Source organism: Alligator mississippiensis, chromosome 8 (assembly GCF_030867095.1).
Source record: "Alligator mississippiensis isolate rAllMis1 chromosome 8, rAllMis1, whole genome shotgun sequence".
Lineage (NCBI taxonomy): Eukaryota > Metazoa > Chordata > Crocodylia > Alligatoridae > Alligator > Alligator mississippiensis.
The window spans coordinates 67,747,169-67,764,956 of NC_081831.1; the positions used below are offsets into that span (position 1 = coordinate 67,747,169).

At 39.4% G+C, this 17,788-nt stretch overlaps 1 protein-coding gene across 5 annotated transcripts in view; it reads left to right on the forward strand.

The window, feature by feature from the left end:
* The window catches only part of AMMECR1 (AMMECR nuclear protein 1), a 123,329-nt gene that overhangs the window by 88,744 nt on the left and 16,797 nt on the right, over positions 1–17,788 (forward strand). For 3 of the 5 annotated variants that reach the window (XM_014607248.3, XM_014607250.3, XM_059732813.1), the window contains one exon: positions 12,706–12,820. In XM_014607248.3, the coding sequence (XP_014462734.2) occupies positions 12,706–12,820 (115 nt within the window). Of the gene's footprint in view, positions 1–12,705; positions 12,821–15,526; positions 15,682–16,274; positions 16,408–17,788 lie in introns of all 5 variants that reach the window. The other 2 variants (XR_009464000.1, XR_009463999.1) reach the window with 2 other exon arrangements.

Below are 17,788 nucleotides of genomic sequence, written 5' to 3' on the forward strand. Positions count from 1 at the left end.
TCTTAATTCTTTCAATGATTCACTGCATGCGAGCCACTTCAAATAGCATGAGTCACATAACCTCTCATAACCTATCTATTTCATTTTGCAAAAGTAGAATAATACTTGAATCTCTCCTCTGCTTCTCTCATTTGAATCTATCCTCTGCTTCTCTCATTTCCCATAACCTACATTACTGTACTCATGGCCTCATCACCAATTTTGTGTCTATTGGTGCCCCAGCCTACTTGCTCAGTTTGAGCAGTTTCACTTCAAACGTCTTGTATTTTCTTCTGTCATTCCTATATTGGAGGCCTTCTTAGCCCTCATCCAGTTTTCCACCTTCATATTTGCTGTTTCCAAGATGCTCAGAAGTGAGTCAGCGGTGTTTTCCAAAGAAGCCTTTGAACTAAATCACAAGAATTGAACATGCCTGCAATGTGAATGACATGATCTCATTACTATAACTCTCTTTTCCATCTCTACCATACTGCTTGTTACCCCTAATTATTGCATCATATTGCAAAGTAAAAGATTGTAGTCAGAGGTACCATTGTGATCATTGTCGACTACCTGAGTAAAGTGAGCCATGGGACATCTCCTAAATTAGTGTTTGTTTGAACTAGTTACATAAGTATCCAATTTTAATTTTTCCGGTGTTTGTGAATTCTCAGCAATCCTTTGTGAGTTGTTTTATACCATCACTGTTTTGATTTTGTGGCAGCCTTATATTGCTTTTGTATGTTCATTTTATAATTCATTTTATAATTACTTTGTTTTTACCATATTTTTTTAATATAGGCATAGTATTAGTTTTTCTGCCAGTTTACTATTGTTCCAATAATTACTGAAAATCAGTTTAGATTATATTTGCATACAAATGTTTTGAAGGAGTTGGATGAAAATGACCTGCATCTGTTAACATAAAAAGTCTAATCCAGGGCTATCAGACATACGACCCATGGATCTAGTCCATGGAATCATGTTGTATGTCTTGCAGGACAAGTGGGGGCAGGGCTTGCTGCTAAAATCCAGGGCACAGAACCCCACTGGCGGATGCACATCGGCATCAGGGAGTGAGTGGTGGCTGTGTGAATCCCAGCTCTCCTGCTACCATCGTGTCCACATCCAGCCCACGAGGAACCCAGATCCAACTTAAGCTAGACATCCTGGGCACATCCAGAAGAGCACAGTCATGCGACATGTGGCACCGCAGACATGCTTGCATTGCCACATACTGCACAGTCTCATGTACTCCGCACTGCCCCAGCGTGCACTGCTCCATTTTTTTTCTCCCAACAGGTTTTATTGATCCCTGGATATCCAGAGGTCAAAAAAAAAAAAAAAATACTGCCGGGGGGGGGTGGAAACGGAGCAGCACACGCTCAGGCAGCATGCAGTACTGAAAAACGGAGCCAGGCCTCCCGGAGTCCTGCTCTGCCTGGCAGGATCAGTGCAGCTGCACCCTAGGAGGCCCCCAGGACCCCAGGTACAGCTGCTGGGGTTAGCACTGTGCTGGCCCGAGCCTCCCCTACCACCCCCTAAGGTATCTTGCTTCACACTAAAGTTCCCATGGCATGGGCATTCCTCAGGAACAAGTAGCTGCAACGCAAGTGCACCACCGCTGCTTGTCCCTAGGGAACCAAACATTCACACGTCTGAACACACCCCCGTGGTCTAACTTACTGTCTTCAGTTACTCTTATAAATGCTTGGGATATAAATTTTGCCGACTTTTCTACTGTGTACTACTACAATATTGCTGATGTTTGCAATTTGTGTCAAAGATTCTACTGTATATAAATTTAACTATACAAGAAAAAGAAGCTGGCTGAATATATTGGGGTTAGGTTCCAAATAGTATATTTTTTATAAAGAGAACTTTGTAACTTATAAACACAACGTTGTAACTTATTTTCAATTATATGAAAATGTTTTTTATATCAATTACACTAAAACGGGGGGTTTTTTTGCATGTTGAGTTCTTAATTTCCTGTGGCCTTCTAGGATCAATTGTTTTCTGACCATCTCCCTAGTATTGTTTTTGTCTTGCTGTCAGCCTCCCATGTCCATTTTCTTGGCCTGACAGCTCATGTTTAAAATAACAGGCTGCTTTTAAACTTCCTTGCTATACTCCTCCTCCTCCTCTACTGATGTTCTTTGAAAATTGAAAGAATGGTATGGTGCCTGGTATATGCATACTGCAGTTGTGTTGTGGGACATAATTGGATTGTAACAGGGAGCAGATCTAGTAAAGTTTTAGTGCCAGCCTGAAACACTGGAAATAACACTAGTGCAGCCTTCTCATGTTGCTCTCAGGCATCTGTATGCTCATGAGAGAGGATCTTCTCTCAAGTTGTTTCCATACTTATTTAACACTTGGGTTTCGTGGCAAGTACCAGCAAGTATTTTGGCTTTGCATACAAAGAAATGTATGCTCTTTGTGTGTGGTCTTTGGGAGATGCCAATACCTGTCAAGAACATAAGCTAAGACTTCAAACACAGAGATTCCTAAACATCTGTTGAAATGTCTCCACTGTCTACAGGGCATTTGACCCAGTGATCAAAAGGTGAATAGTAATAAGATATAAAACACCTAGAGCTACTGAGTCCACTAACATATTTGAGTCAGATTCTGATTTCAGACATTAGTCTGAAGCAGCAAGAGTTACTCTGGATTTACAGTAATGTAACTGAGAAGAGAATGTGTCTGTTTTTAATTCTCTGATCCCAGTTTTCGAAGGTGGGGAGTGGGGGAAACGCATGCATGTTTAAAATACTCTTTTTAGAAAGCTCCTGAAAAAGTGCAACATTTCCGCTTTAAAAATCAGTAAATCATTTGTTTTGTGTGATCTTTATTCTAGCAATTTTTTATGGCACGTAGAATGTATTGGCATTCATTGCTTTGTAAACAATGGCATATGGGGTATGAATTGTGATCTGCTTTAGCCATGTTTTTAATGAAGTGAAACATTTTTTTTCCATATGCATTTACTGAAGATTCATATTCAAGGATTGCTGTCATAGGTATTTTATGCTCCCCCCCCCCACCCCTTTAACTGCTGGCCTTTAAAAATTGTTTGCAGATAGTAACATGTTAAAATATGACACATTCCACGGTAGAGGAAACCTGTCCAAATGAATTCTATTTAACCAGGAAGAAACTGTTGCCTGCTAGCATTGTTGGAAGCTAATTCTGACAATAGATTTTACATCTTTATAAATGATGGTTGCTTAAACCCATCTTGAGAGGTTTTTGTGAATGAGCAAATGTTTTTGTTTGACCCACTATATAGCACATGCAAACCTTAGGCCTGTAGACCTGAGGAAGTGTTCAGTGGTACCTGAAAGTTCACCTATGTCCCCTCCAACCCTTCAACAGAGATGACCTGAAAAAAACCTTCTGCCAGTTAAGTCATTTGAGTGCTTTTCTTGTTATCTGATTGTTTTGTTTTTGGTTCTTTGCCCTTTATATGCTCTCTGATAGAGCTAAGCATACAAAATCTTTGGTTAACAATATTCCTTATATCTTGTTTCTGCTGTTTCAATCCATTAGACCCCAGGAATGTTTTAGTATTAAGAATTTTATCAAAGACTGTTTTATTCCCATACAGTATATAAGAAAATAGGAAAACTGCTGACTTGAATATCAATAGAGTCTTTAGTACTTAATTACTTACCATAAATTGTATTGTTTTTTGGCTCACTTCGGTAAAGGTATTTTCCTTCATAACTACTGTAATCTATAACATTGCCTAGAAAAACTTGTTTACTACTACTTGCGCTACTGCGAACAAATATAGGAAGCCATGTCTTAACTAAGCTCCTTGACAACAAGAACTTTGGTCATTGCTTTGAGTTTTACTTCGGGCAGATTTCTTAGGTTGTTGTGAGAGATCTGATTTTTCATGCCCACTCACCATGTGAGCCTTTAAATGCTAACCATAACCATTACACCTTTGCATGTGGCATCCAGGCTATTGGTGAACCTGATTTTTTTTTCTTTGGAATTTAAAATCTTACAAATCATGTATTAGTAGCTAAAGCAAAAATGTTTTTAAAACCACTTAAAACTCCTGTATATATTGTGGTTCTTAGTTTGTTCTGTTTGCCTCCAATATGCACTAGAATACTGTAGGAAATTAGACTCTAGAGTATTTTAAGAATTTCTTGATGGCACAATATATTAAACTGGCTGAATGTAGCTAACTTTCTAATGCCTGGACTGAAAGAGCTAGCAGCTGACAGCAATGTGGTACAGTAGAGACCAGAGAACAGTTGGTTCTATTTCAAGCTGGCTGTCATACCCCTTGGGCAAGTCACTTGACCTGACTTGCCATTATATGATGAATTACAGGCATGGACTTTTACCAACAATTCCTTCATTTTTCAGATGAAGTTGTGTATTTCCTATATATGGTATAATTTTGGAGTAATCCAAGTACATCATTCAGAAACACCTCACAAGGACACAGTACCTAACCCAAACTTGTGAGTAATCGTATGTACGTGTCATTAATAAAGCTATGGTACTTTACAGCTGTTCAGATCCCCTATTGCAAAACCACACAGGACCCAAAAAAGACTTATTTGTGTGATTTTAGCCTTGAGCTTCACAAATTGTAGTTTCAAATCAGACACAGTTGTGGGCAGATTAAAATCAGCTTACAGTGTTTTTAGCATTTCTGTATTCTTGCATGCACTTCTTACTAATGCATATAGGAGTTACAGAAAAAAACCCACAATCAGAGCATTGAGTTTTGTTTCATCCATTCCCATAATTAACCTAATTAAATCAGGTGATATGAAGTCTCCCGCTGGAGATTTTACAGTATAGTAAAACTCTGCTAAAAATTCCTGATATTGTCCCTATTGTTTTTTATCTTAAACTACTTCTAACAATTGTTTTTCCCTTTCTTTGGATCCCCTTCAACTTCTCTAGAGTCACCTAGCGTTCTCCATACCCTAAATGTGAAGTGGGGTATAAAAACTAGGGTTAAATTGAAAGTCTGAAATATACTTTGGGGAATGTATGTACTGTTTTGGATTTTATTTGCGAAAACCTGAGATTTATGTAACATAGGAAAGCTTGCCATTTCAATAGTGCTTATATGATTGACAGTTACTTGAACTGTACCCAGTAGGATATCCAAGCTTGAATAAAGGTACTGTATTTAAGATGCAAGACTTTCCTGTTCTAAGAATAGTCTTTTCATCACATTAGATTGAACTTGGGAATGGTTTAGTATTGTATTGTATTTTAATTCTAATTCAAAGATCAACATAGACCCTGCAAAACATTCGTGCCCCTTTTGTCATAGGTATGTTTGGGCAACTTTAATTACTTGTTTGACATTTTTCATAGTATAAGCTTAAAGGCAGTACCCGATTTCCTATAGGGAATAATTAAAATCCTGATAATAGCAAATACCTTTTCCTTTTATTAGGAAAATGCTGAAATAATGAGAAAATACAAAAGAAGCTGAGTCAATCTAATCCTAGGGTGTCAAAGAGATATGGCCTGCAGGCTGGATGTGACCTGCAGAGCTGTATCATTTAGCCCCTAGTGCTGCCCATAGGTGCAGTGTGGCCCACAGGCAGCACACAGGGTTCACTGAATGGCCCCATGCCCTGCGCACTGCACCTGCTCCAGCTTGCATCCCAGAGCGGTGGAGTGGCCCCCACATTGTAGCACAGACCAGAGCAGCTGCATGCTGCTATAGGGCCATGCTGCACAGCCCTGAAGAAGATGAGCATGTGGTGCCCACTCTGGCCGCTGCAGGACATGCTCTGGAGCAGAGGTTCTGCTTTGTAGGTCTGGTCCAGCCCACGGGCTGGCCCCACACCACTTATCTCATGTTTTCTGACAGTGTCTGATTCTTTTCATTTGAGAGCTTTTAGCTGAGGTGGTAGAGAAGACAATTGTAGAAAAGTACAATGCAGCCTAATTGCTGTATGTAATACCTGACAGATTAGCATTTCCCTGTTTTACAGGAAAAAGAAACCTAATGTATTCAAAATGCTCAAGTCACATTTGGTGGCAGAGCAGTGGTTTTAAGTCAAGTTCTTGGGTCCCAGACGGGTCAGATCACTTAGACCAGTGGTCAGCAATTGTTTTTCCAGCTGGAGACTGAAACAAGCCAGCTGGGGTATGAGGTAGGCTGGCTTTTCTGCCCCAGCTGCTGTTGCCATTCCTGTTGAAATACTGTTGAATCCCCCCCCAGCACCACAGTCTGGATAAAATGGTTCAACAGGCTAAATTAGCTAATTCCATAAACCTCAACAGAATATTTCAGGTAGAGCCAGCTGATATAAATTAATGTTCCGTAATGCTGCTTCTACCATTAGTATCTTTATTTCTGGAGTTTGATTCAAGCTCAACACAAATATCTTCAGACACCCTTGGGCTTTATTTACATAGCAGTGTAAACAAAACAGCAATTCTTCAGTTTAAACTAAATGATACAGAGGAGCTGGAGTGGAGATTGGGGAAAAACAGTGGTAACAATAGCAAGGTCATGTATTGGTGAGTATAGAAAAAATTGTGAAGGTTTTGACACTTTGTTTTCAGTTTAGAATATAATTTACTATGTTGCTACATTGCTCTTAAAAGCAAGAGAAAAGAATGCAGATTTATTAGAAAGTTTCTAAGTGACTTATCCTGTGAATTTTTTTTCCTTTACTAGCAGTAATATTTTTTCCTTTACTAGGAGTAATAGTAATACATGCCACCAGCATGCATATTCTTATTGTAGAGGAATATGAATGTAGAAGAAACCTTTCCAAACAAAAGGTTTACATGTCATTAATACGTCATTTGTTGTAGAGCAAATTTTCAGCTCATCATGACGATTCAAGGCCATGTGGAAGAAATGGAGCTTCATAATTTAAAAAAAGAATGATGGCATTTATTATTTAAACACTTTTAGGTACTGTGGGAGAGTTGTCTTACAGCAAAGTACTTGTTTAATGTCTCTTTCCCTCTGCCCCATTTTTACCTTAGTGGCTATATGACTTCATCATTACTAAATATAGAAGATTTGGCTTGACACATTTCATTTCAGTTAGTTGCACTAAGTTAACTGAACTAAGTCTAAACAAATCATGACCTGAAGAAACATTGCTTGTTTATAACTAAAATCATATTAATTAGCAAGGAGAGTAATATGTGGATAAAAGTACAAAATCCAGTGCATGTGTGTTCTTTCAAAGGGCACCTTAATAAAAAAGGTGAGACATTCAGTGAGAAATATTTAATGTCATTTTTATTTTTATTTTCAGTATAAACCTGGGTTTCATCAAACCATCTTGTTAATATAAAAAAATAACTTGGGTTACTTTGTGTTCTTTTTCTTTACTGTCATGTAAGAAAATGAAGGTTTAAAGTTATGCTATTCTGAAAATTTCTAACTTATCCTTAACCATAGAGTTAATGACCAGCACCTCTGAACTGCTTCAGTTTTATGATGATGTATCTGTGCATTTATAAGAGTATACCACAAAGGTTCACAAAAATATTAAAGTAGGCATATTGAACTGATGTTCGTTTTTCTAAATTTTTTTTAAGCCAAAATTGGCTACCAAGTATGAACATTTCAAAGGTCTGGGTTTTTTATGTGCTGCAGGCTTCCAAACTGAGGTGTTACACATTTTCGGTTTCATTGTCTTGATTGAGACTTTCATCTTTGCTGCTGTACATTCCTTTCTCCTTCTGATATTTTTGTACTAGAAATTCTTATCTCAGATTTCTGGCTTCATTCACATTTGTCATGATTTTATCCATATCTCTCAAAGTATTCCATTTGTTGCAGTAGAGCTTGGAGATTTCATTTAGCATTGAGGCCTCATTTTGCTGGCTGTTCTACTAAGCTCCTAGGATGGTGTCTTTGCCCCCAAGTTAGTGTAAATTGTTGTAGATCTGTGACAGTTACAGCAGCTGAGAATGTGTCCCTGGAATTTTTAACACTAACTTCCTGGGTCTAGGATTTCACCCCTAGCAAGACAATGCAGGCTAGGGTTACCATATTTCCAGTTCCAAAAAAGAGGACACCTGTTGGGGGGGACACCTCACTCCCAACCCACAGCCCTGTGGCACTGCCAGTGCCCCTCACTCCCCACCTGTAATCCCCTGCCCCCCCGGGCCAAGTTGGTGCCCCTCAGTCCCAGTTGACAGCCCCACATCCCTGCCAGTACTGCACACTCTCCACCTACAGCCCTCTGCCCCCCCTGCCCAGTGCCCCTCACTGCCAACCCACAGACCTGCTCCCCCCAGCCCTGCTGGAGGGGGCCTCCAGCTGCCCCAGTCCCAACTGGGCTGTAACAAGGCACCTGCAGTAGCTCCAGGTTGTGTGAGTGGCAGTGGAATGAGTCCAGCCCCAGTATGGGCTGGAGGGAGGAAGAGGGGACACCTGTAGCACCCTGCGCTCCAGGTTGGGGCTCCTGCACCTTGCCAGGCAACCTGGCTTCTCCTCCCCTCTCCACCGGGCAGCGTCTCCTGGGTGCTGTGCCCCTGCGAGCACAGGCACCAGTCCTCGGTGCCACTAGCCCAGCTGTGAAGCTCCCCACTGCCTCCAAAGGGCCCCTCTCAGAGTGCACTCAGAACGTGTTATGTCCCCTGTCTCCATGGCCCACCCCAGCTCCCGCCAGCAGAGCAGAGCAAAATCCCAGACATTTAGATTTCGAAAAACCTGTCCGGAGATCAGAGGACCCAAAAAGAGGATGTGTCATGTGGTAACCCTAATGCAGGCCCCAATGAGCTTAAGGGCACACTCACATAGTTACTTAAGGGTCTCAGTTCCCATTGGTTTCAAAGGCATATTAGGCAACAGCAAAACTGGTGAGGGAACTGGGGGGCATGACTTGAGGAAAGACTGAGGAAACTGGGCTTATTTATTCTCGAGAAGAGAAGACTGAGAGGGGATTTAATAGCAGCCTTCAATTACCTGAAGGGAAGTTCAAAAGAGGATGGAGCTAGACTGTTCTCAGAGGTGGCAGACAACTGAACAAGGAACAACGGGCTCAAGTTGCAACAAGGGAAGTTTAGGTTAGATGTTAGGAAGAATTTTCTCACTAGGAGGGTAGTAAAACACTGGAACAAGTTACCCAGAAGCTCCATCCTTGGAGGTTTTCAAAACCCAGCTAGACAAAGCCTTGGCTGGATGATCTAGCTGGGGATGGTCCTGCCTTGAGTAGGAGGTTGGACTAGATGTGATCCCCTGAGGTCCCTTCCAACCCTAACTTTCTGCGATTCTATGATTGTATGAAATACCTTTGTAGATCAGGGCCTTGGTCTATAATTTGAAGCAAGATATTAAATAAGAAAGCATGACCCATGAAACAAAAGAAAAGAGGAGAGGGAAAGGCTCTCTAAATGAGAACGTGCAAGAACAGGAATTTTTGGTTTAAAAATACTAGTCAGAGTAGCTGGCTCTGTTAAGTGTTGTATTAGCTGATGTGGGCAGACTACCAGGCACTGAGAATGTTGGCAGTGGATATTCTCATGTCACTTAATATTTTGATTTTAAAATTTCAAAATTGGGAATAGCAAATTAAAGATTTTCTCAGACAGTAACTTTTCCAGTTGTTTTGGGTTTTGAAAAATGCAGTTAAGCATCTGAATATTGTGTATGTTCATTTGGCATATTCTTTACTATACAAAAATTCTTTTCAATGCAACATTTCTCTTCAAAAGTAGCCTGGCACAGCAGTAAGTGATTGGATCAACAATGATTTACCTAATTATTGCAGTGAGAAATTGTTCCTGGGACTCAAGCTTTTGTCAGCAAAGAACCATTCCATCATCCCTGTCTGTGAATGTAAATGCTTGTATGCTTCTTCCAAAGTTTTCATAGTTTTACGTAGGTTCATATTATCCCCATTTTCAGGTGGCTAAACTGTGGCACAGAGTTTTGCAATTTGCTTACATTTCTTCACAAGTATATTCCTCTTTCTTAAGAAGGTATCTAGTTATTGTTCTAGCTGTACCATCCTGGTGTTTTTCTGTGCTCTTTTATGGCATGAAGGTTGGACTTCCTAAAAATACTTCTTAATGTTAAGTATAGCAAATCTCTTACCTGGCTCAATCTGTATGGTGAACTGGGTTTATCTACATCCAGAGTGAAAATTTGAATGTCTTTTTCTTTAAAACTATGAGAGTTGTTTTTTCAAAGAGATTTTAATATTCCCCACTACTGTTGTTAGGTGTGTTTAGGTAATCTTTTGAATCCTAGCATCCAAATAACACTTATGCGGTTGAACCCAGATCATTTGTCACTGTACGGCTCACAATCTGTTTAATTTGCAGCTGGTTGCCAAATTAAGGATGAGGCAATCAGGACTCATAGTAGAGATATCTTTTATTAGACCAACAAGATTTTTGCAAAAAAAGTTCTTTAATTGCAAGCTTTCAGGTACAAACATCCTTCATCAGGTATTGGAGAAAAGATTGTAAAAGTTCTCCTGGGTAGAAATGAAAGTTTGTATTTCTTGGATTTCACAGAGGAGTCAGTCAATAGATGGAAAACCCCTCTGGGCAGTCAGTTTGTCTTTTCCTCTAAACCAATACGGCTACAACCTGGATACCTGAAATTAAGGATGAGTCACTCAGTTATTTGCTCTAGCTTTACTTCAAAGGACTCTGCTTCTGCCTTCAGTTGGAGCATATCAGTGGCCCTTCACAGGTGATTGAGAACTAGTGCCCATTGAAGCAAAAATTGTAGCAATCAGCTAGAGTACTTCAGCAGTCCAGTGCTGCTGTTTTGCTGCAAATGTATATACCCTGGCCAGTTTACCCCTCATTCTTCCTGGATTCTACTGTACTTTATTTTAAAATTCCTCCATTAAGCATGATTTGCTATATATTACTGATTTGTGACAGGGAATTAACTCTGAATAAAGCATATGTATAACAAACATGTTTTTGATCTTCAGCCCTGTTCATTCCAAATATATTTGAGTGAGAGTGAGTTGTATCCTGCCATTGATAGGAATATTTCTTTTACACTGTAGCTGGATTGGACCTAGAGACTGCAATTACACATGTAACAGTGTTCAGGATTTACTTCAATCATATCCAAGAATCATAGCCCGGTTCAGCTAATTCTTGGAATTGGTGGCTGTCCACATTTGATTTAAAAAAAAAAAAAAAAAAAGCTATTGAAGAAGAGAGATCCTTAAACCCATCTTCAATACTTTTTGTTTCAGCCAAGAAGGAGAATCTGTCAGTTATGGAACAGTGCTTCCTCTGGTTAAACACAGACACATGCCATGTGTCCACCCCCAAGTTTAGGAAATGGAAATGTATTGTATTCACTATAAGCTTTTCCTGATTTACCTTCTACTTTTTTTTACAAAATCTTGGACAAGATGGTGTTATATTGTTTACAAAGTCTCTGCTCTGTAACCATCGTCTTTCTCTCTCTCTCTTGTAAAAGATATTTAGATCTGATGCATATGGTACCACTTTCCCTTCTATTTTGTTGTGCTGTCTTTAGGCTTGGTAGAATTTAATTTATTTTTTAAATAATTTCAACAGCTAAGATCAGTGTTTATTTTTAAGCATTCATTCTGTTTTTTATCAATTTAATTTTTCAGGAAACTTAAGGGTGTGGGGACACATGCACATACTCTTCCTCCTCCAGCCCAGCACGCAGCAAGGGAAATTGCTGTCAGCCCTCCACCTGGCCCCTGTGCACAGCCTTTCTTAGCTCAGTGCCTGCTTTCCTTTATCCCACGGCAGTCGCACCATGTGCCCTCTGCAACCAGAGGCTTGTTCTGCCCGTTGGATCATGCCTGAGTTTGCAAGGGAGGGCCCGGGTGACTGGCACCGAGTTGGGCGGGCGGGGGGGCACAAACACGGACACAATGCTCAGCCTAGCCGCCACCTCCAGCCACTGCAGCAGCAGCCTATTCTTACAACCCCTTTCTATAAATGTTGATAATTAACGATAGAAATATTTTTCCATCGGCCTGTGAGTGTGAGGTAAAACCACCATTTATTAATAAAAATTGACTCCTGCTAAGCCTAGCTATCTTATATATTTACTCACAGGATCATATCTTAGTTGAGGATTAGCAAGGATGTTTAGACATCAGAATTACTCAGACCTCTGTTTTGCAGAGTGGTTGCATGTCTGGTAATTTCACGAGTGTTGAGTTCCAGTGAGAGTTCCTTATGAGTATTTTTCCTGTGTATTGACCTTTTAAAATTTTCCATTAATATTTTGTTTATTCAGATTTTTTTACATTGATATGTTAAATATTTTATAGTATTACCAGTTTCTGATTATTTGCAATGTAATTTTTTCCAGCGTGATATTCCTTCCACCTCCTAACACTGTTGTTTAATCCTCTCAAAACAAATATACTATGACTGGTCTTTTAAAAAAAAAAAAAAAAAACTACCCCGAAAAGTGTTTCTTTCTGATTAGTTAGATCATCCCGGTAACAAAATCAACTTGGCAGAGAATGATCGCCCAGGAAACCTAGTTGTTTGGACTCTGGTCAGTCAGTGTGACCATATAAGTTTGCCAGCAAAGAAATTTGAAAAGCAGATGCCTTAGAGGAAAGGATTGGAAAGCTGCAAAATCACATATGACTATTGAATTGTCAGATTAGTCCTCATTACATCAGCTTTATATTGTCTTTTGTCCTTTTCCAGTAGTATAATTGTGGGTGTAGCTTAACCAATAAGCTGTAGCACTTGAAAAATATATTTTGTTTTCAACAGTGCCCTTAAAGATAGCCGTTTCCCCCCCATGACGAGGGATGAGCTGCCACGGCTTTTCTGCTCAGTGTCTCTACTCACTAACTTTGAAGATGTATGTGACTACCTGGATTGGGAGGTAAGGATTCCAGATATTTATTAAGGAAGTAACGTTGATACAATGAGCCTCCATTTCCTCCCAACCTAAGAAGAGTAAAACTGAAATGTTGCAATATATATTGCATCTATCTAAATATTTCAACATTTTATTTTATGTATATATCTATATATAATATTTAGATACATGCCCTTTTGTTTCACATATTTTTGCATAGCTACAAGAGAAGTGTCTTGGTAGATCTGCTGTCACGCTCTGTGTTCTAAGGGTTTGGAATCTATAAAGAGCCCCTTTTATGCCCATTGCATTGTCAAAGGAAAATTGTGACCTGCAGAAATCAGACGTACGTACCGCTGATACGTGTGTCGTCTTTTTTTTTCTTTTTTTTAAAGGCTCAGTGATGCAATGTCCAAATAGCTTTTACCCTGAAATTTACCTTCAGTTTTGTGGCTTAAACTCTTTGTAACCTGGTAGCTACAGAGCATACCAAATTGATCATAGTCCATTATTCTGCCAGAATATTGAAAGAAAACGTACCAAACTGCTACAGCATTTCATTCTAAGCTGCTGAAAGCACACAGTGGCCTCTTTGCCCAAAATTAGAAATGAGGTGTGAATGGCTGAAGCTAGAAAACTTTTTATCTAGTGAAAATAACACAGACCAGTGTCATTGAACCTTTGCCCACTAATCCCTTAAACCAGCAGTTCCCAATCAGTGGTACGAGTACCACCGGTGGTACACAGACAACCTGTCGGTGGTACATGTTAACAGGTTTATTATGATAAGTTTGTGACAAAAATTTGCTGGTGGTACTTAAGGTTGTATCATTTTGAATTGGTGATGCACAGTCTGTCAGAGTTTGGCAACTGCTGCCTTAAACAATAAGAACTAAATGTATCATTAGTTTCTATTCAGTATTATATGGAGAGTAGCATCCTTTTGACTTCTTTGGGTTAAAGGAAACTGTGGACATTTATGTTTTGGCACAGCAGCATGAAATCTCATAAATTAAGCAGTTGGCATCATGTTTAATTTTTTTATTACTGTGAGCATTTCTGAGTGGATGTGGCAATTTTACTGAGATGTGTTGCTTGTGACAATAATGGACACATCATGGTCCAGTCCAAGGAACACCAATGAAATTTCAGCATCTTGATTTTAATAAGGTTTAACATTATAAAGGAGTCTAATGCTTGGCATTTAGCTTCCAAAATTGTGCTTATTAATATTTTCCTACCGGGTAAAAGTGGAGGATGAAAATGGGTGCTGAATATCTGGAGTTGGGTACTCTTACTGTCAGTCATAAGCGGCCTCAGTTCTATCAAGATGGCTGTCTGCAGCATTAATCTCAGAAGTACTAGGGGTACAGTAATTGGAAACTTAAATAAAAATTTATTTAATAGTTAATTCATAATGACAGGGGCAGCTTGTCTTCTGAACCTCTCTGCTGCTGAGCAAAATAAGTGCAAGTTTCCTTTGAGGAATTATGAATATCTTCACCATTAACACCATTTTTCATTATTTATATCTTGTTCGTCAAATTTACTCAGAGATGACTTTGTACTTGTCCAGAGCATTATATTGACATACTCTGAGCTATAGAATGTATACTGTGTTGGGCCACTGCTTTTCAAGCATTAGTAACTGCAGTGGCTTTTTACATGAAACATTGGAGGACACAAATCAATAATTTAAACTGCCTAGTTGAAGTTTTTCTAACTTGCTTGCTACACGTTTGTTAATATTTTATTCTAAAACTGGTGGTGGTAAGGACTTAATTGAATGATTTGAATTATTTTAACTTTTAAAAATTGGCTAAAAGTATGTTTAGGAACAGTTTTATATAACATTTTGAATGTGCACTGATATTGGTTCTATGCTATAGTCTGGTACAGACCAGTCTAGTGGTAATTAGTTTTCCAAATTGAGACATGCTTTTCAAGTTTGCCCCTCCTTTGCCTGCCAATGCCCTAAAAATTACATGATGGCTAAAACAGATTTATAAAAGCCAGTCTATTCAGTCAAATAAATATATATATTTTAAACAACTGTAATATTTTACCTAAGCAGAACATAAACAAAAACCCCAGTTCAGAGCACACAACGCACTTTCGGAAAACTTTGATCAGAACTTTGCAATTTGGACCCCATCTCCAATTCATGTCTTAAATATTCTGTCTATAACTTCAGGCTTTCATTTTCTAAATTTTATTGCAAAGTCCTATAGAATTTAACAGAAGAAACTCATAGGATTGTATACAAATTACTTAATATTGTTAGAAATGATCTTTATATAGAATTAGTAAGTCAGCCTAGCCTAATACAGAGCTAGCTTTTTGCTAGAGAATTCTACAAAAAAAACCCAACCTTCTCCCAAATTCTCTATGGTTCTTTAAGCAGAACCATAGCTTTTTGGGTAGGGCAAGTAGGAAGATGGAGCTGGTATTACAGGCATGTTAATTCTAGATTTTCCAATCTGATAAAATGTGGCCACACCTAAAATGTGACCACAATACAGTCAGTCCCCTGAGATATTGCAGAATCCTGGAGCCTTTCTGCACGTCTGGGTTGCTTTTCAGGTGCTCGTGCCGTATATAATCCTAGGTGAGGCACAGGCATTGTACGTAAAGTAAAAAATGTATACTTCAGTGTTAGTGCTTAAAATAATTGTCACTGCACATGCCCCTTCCAGTGAGACAGCTTATGTCATCCATGTTTCTTTTAAGGGAGCTGCAAGTTATGCAATGTCAATGGCAAAAAGACATTTCAGGATGGCTAGAATATGATCTAAAGAGAGATTCTGGGTCTTCCATCTGCTATAATGCTCAATTCCAGATCATCTGAAAAGCACCAGCCTCGTTAGGAGACAGTCCTTCTATAGGTATGCTATTGATGATCTTGTGGGAGCTAATTCAGCAATTTGCTGACGGAAATCAAAATATTTCAAAATTGCAGATCCAGACAGCTTGCAGTGCTGTGGTTTAGAGACACGATGATTTGAAGACATGACTCAGGAGTGCCTCCTATATCCTGAAGCAGACTGATAGAACTTCCTTCCACTGGTTAATGAATTGTTTTCCCAAACTGGAGTGATCAGTTTTTCAGTTGCAGCAAGCAGTGGGAGATCCTCTTTGCAGCAGAGACTTCAGGCGAGTAACCAGGAGACATGAGTGAATTGACTGCCATTAGCTCCCATATGATTTTTCAAATTGCGTCCATTTTCACTTTTTGAAAGGTGTGCACCCCTTACTAGTTACTTTCCAAGGACTGTTTTAGTCCAGTGGTTCACAAAAATACTCCATTCAAATAATTCAGGGTTTTCATTGACGCATGACTGTATTTGAATTGCACTGTGCATTAGTAGTTCATTCACATGGAGCTTTGAAATGGGTGCCAGGCATATATGCATTGTTTCCTCATTTCTCTTAAACAGTGTCTTCCTCCCACAAAATGTCTCTCCATTACCCTGTCCAGGTGCTTCCCATGTGGAGTGTAACAGCCTTTTCATCACAAAGGGAGTCGTTCAGAGGCAGGCAATGAATTCTGGGATGCATTTTAATGGTAACTCTGCCTTAGTAGTGGACTAGTGGAAAGGCAGCTCATGGAGGTAAAATACTGTTTAATACCATTGACCCAGAGGAAACAAGATCCATACCCATTCACAGCCACCATTATATCAGATGGCACACACTCCCATTACAGTCACCCTGCAGCCATCCAGCCCCCAAAGTTAAAAAAAAATCAGCTTTTTTTTCTTTTTCTCCCCATCCCTCTTGCGAACACCTCTCCTGGTTCCTTCACCCTTCCACTAAGATCCTTCCTTCCTTCCCTGCAAAAACTACAGTTCCCTCCGCAAAATACTTAATATTTTGCCCTTAGGTTTTTCCTCGTGATTCTTAGCAACAGTGTACAGTTTATTCTCTATGCATGTCACAGGGAACACCCTGTGCGTTATTTGGTAGGACACTTTCTTACAATACAGTGCTCCAGAAAGAGGAAATTGCATTAACACAACACTTTGCTAGACTGCTGAGCAATACACTTAGATTCAAGTCCTTTTTAAGCAAAAGGATTCTGATAGGCGTGAGTAGACTCTGAAAAGAGGGAGGCGTCTCTCAGTCCCATATCTCAGGCCACAGGATCTCTGATCACTTGAGAGAGGCCAAGTTGTATTAGAAGCCCCGGTAGTGAAAATGCAATACCTGGTAGAGAAGATGGAATGGGATTAAGTATGAAATATGCTCATTGAATGTCTCATGAGGCAGGCTTTGGTATGGCAGACTCTCACTATCTGGAAGGAGGAATCTTGTTTGTCTTTCATATATAACTAATTATACAATCATCATTTTAAATTCATGAAAATCTGGAAGCCGTCAAAGTTCATTCATTCCCCCTCACTCGCTTGTACATTCTGTCTCGAAGGGGCTCCTCTGTATCTTTACAGTCAGCAACTCTATTGTGAGAAGACACGGATCTTAACAAGGAAACTTGAACTCCTGTTTCTTGAGAAGGCTTAGCAATATGAAACCAGGTTTTCCTGACATCTGCAAACATCATCATTTGGATACCATAGATTAGCCAAGTTTCTCCATTGGTTTTGCACTACTCTGTCATGTGAATTCACAATGCTTTAGGTTCAAGTTAGTTAATGCTTAGTATTTTGTCAGCTTTGGCTTCTTAAAATACTAAAGATATCTTCTCCTTGAATTGGTTCTCCCCCTAGCAATAATATGCTAGTAATTTTATAGAAAAGTCAAGGAAATAGCACACCATGGCTTTAATAATGAGAAAAAAGTTCTTTCAGCTCTGTCTGGTTTCAAATATTAGCTGAAACAGTTGTGGTTCATGACTGAAAGGTGGCTTCTCGTTGCTGTGTATGAAACAAGATAGTATATCGTCAAAGCTTCTCATGAAAGGAAAGGATTTGTCAGATCTATTGTACCCACTAGTTAAGAGACCAGGGACACCAAAATATCTTGTTGCCTATA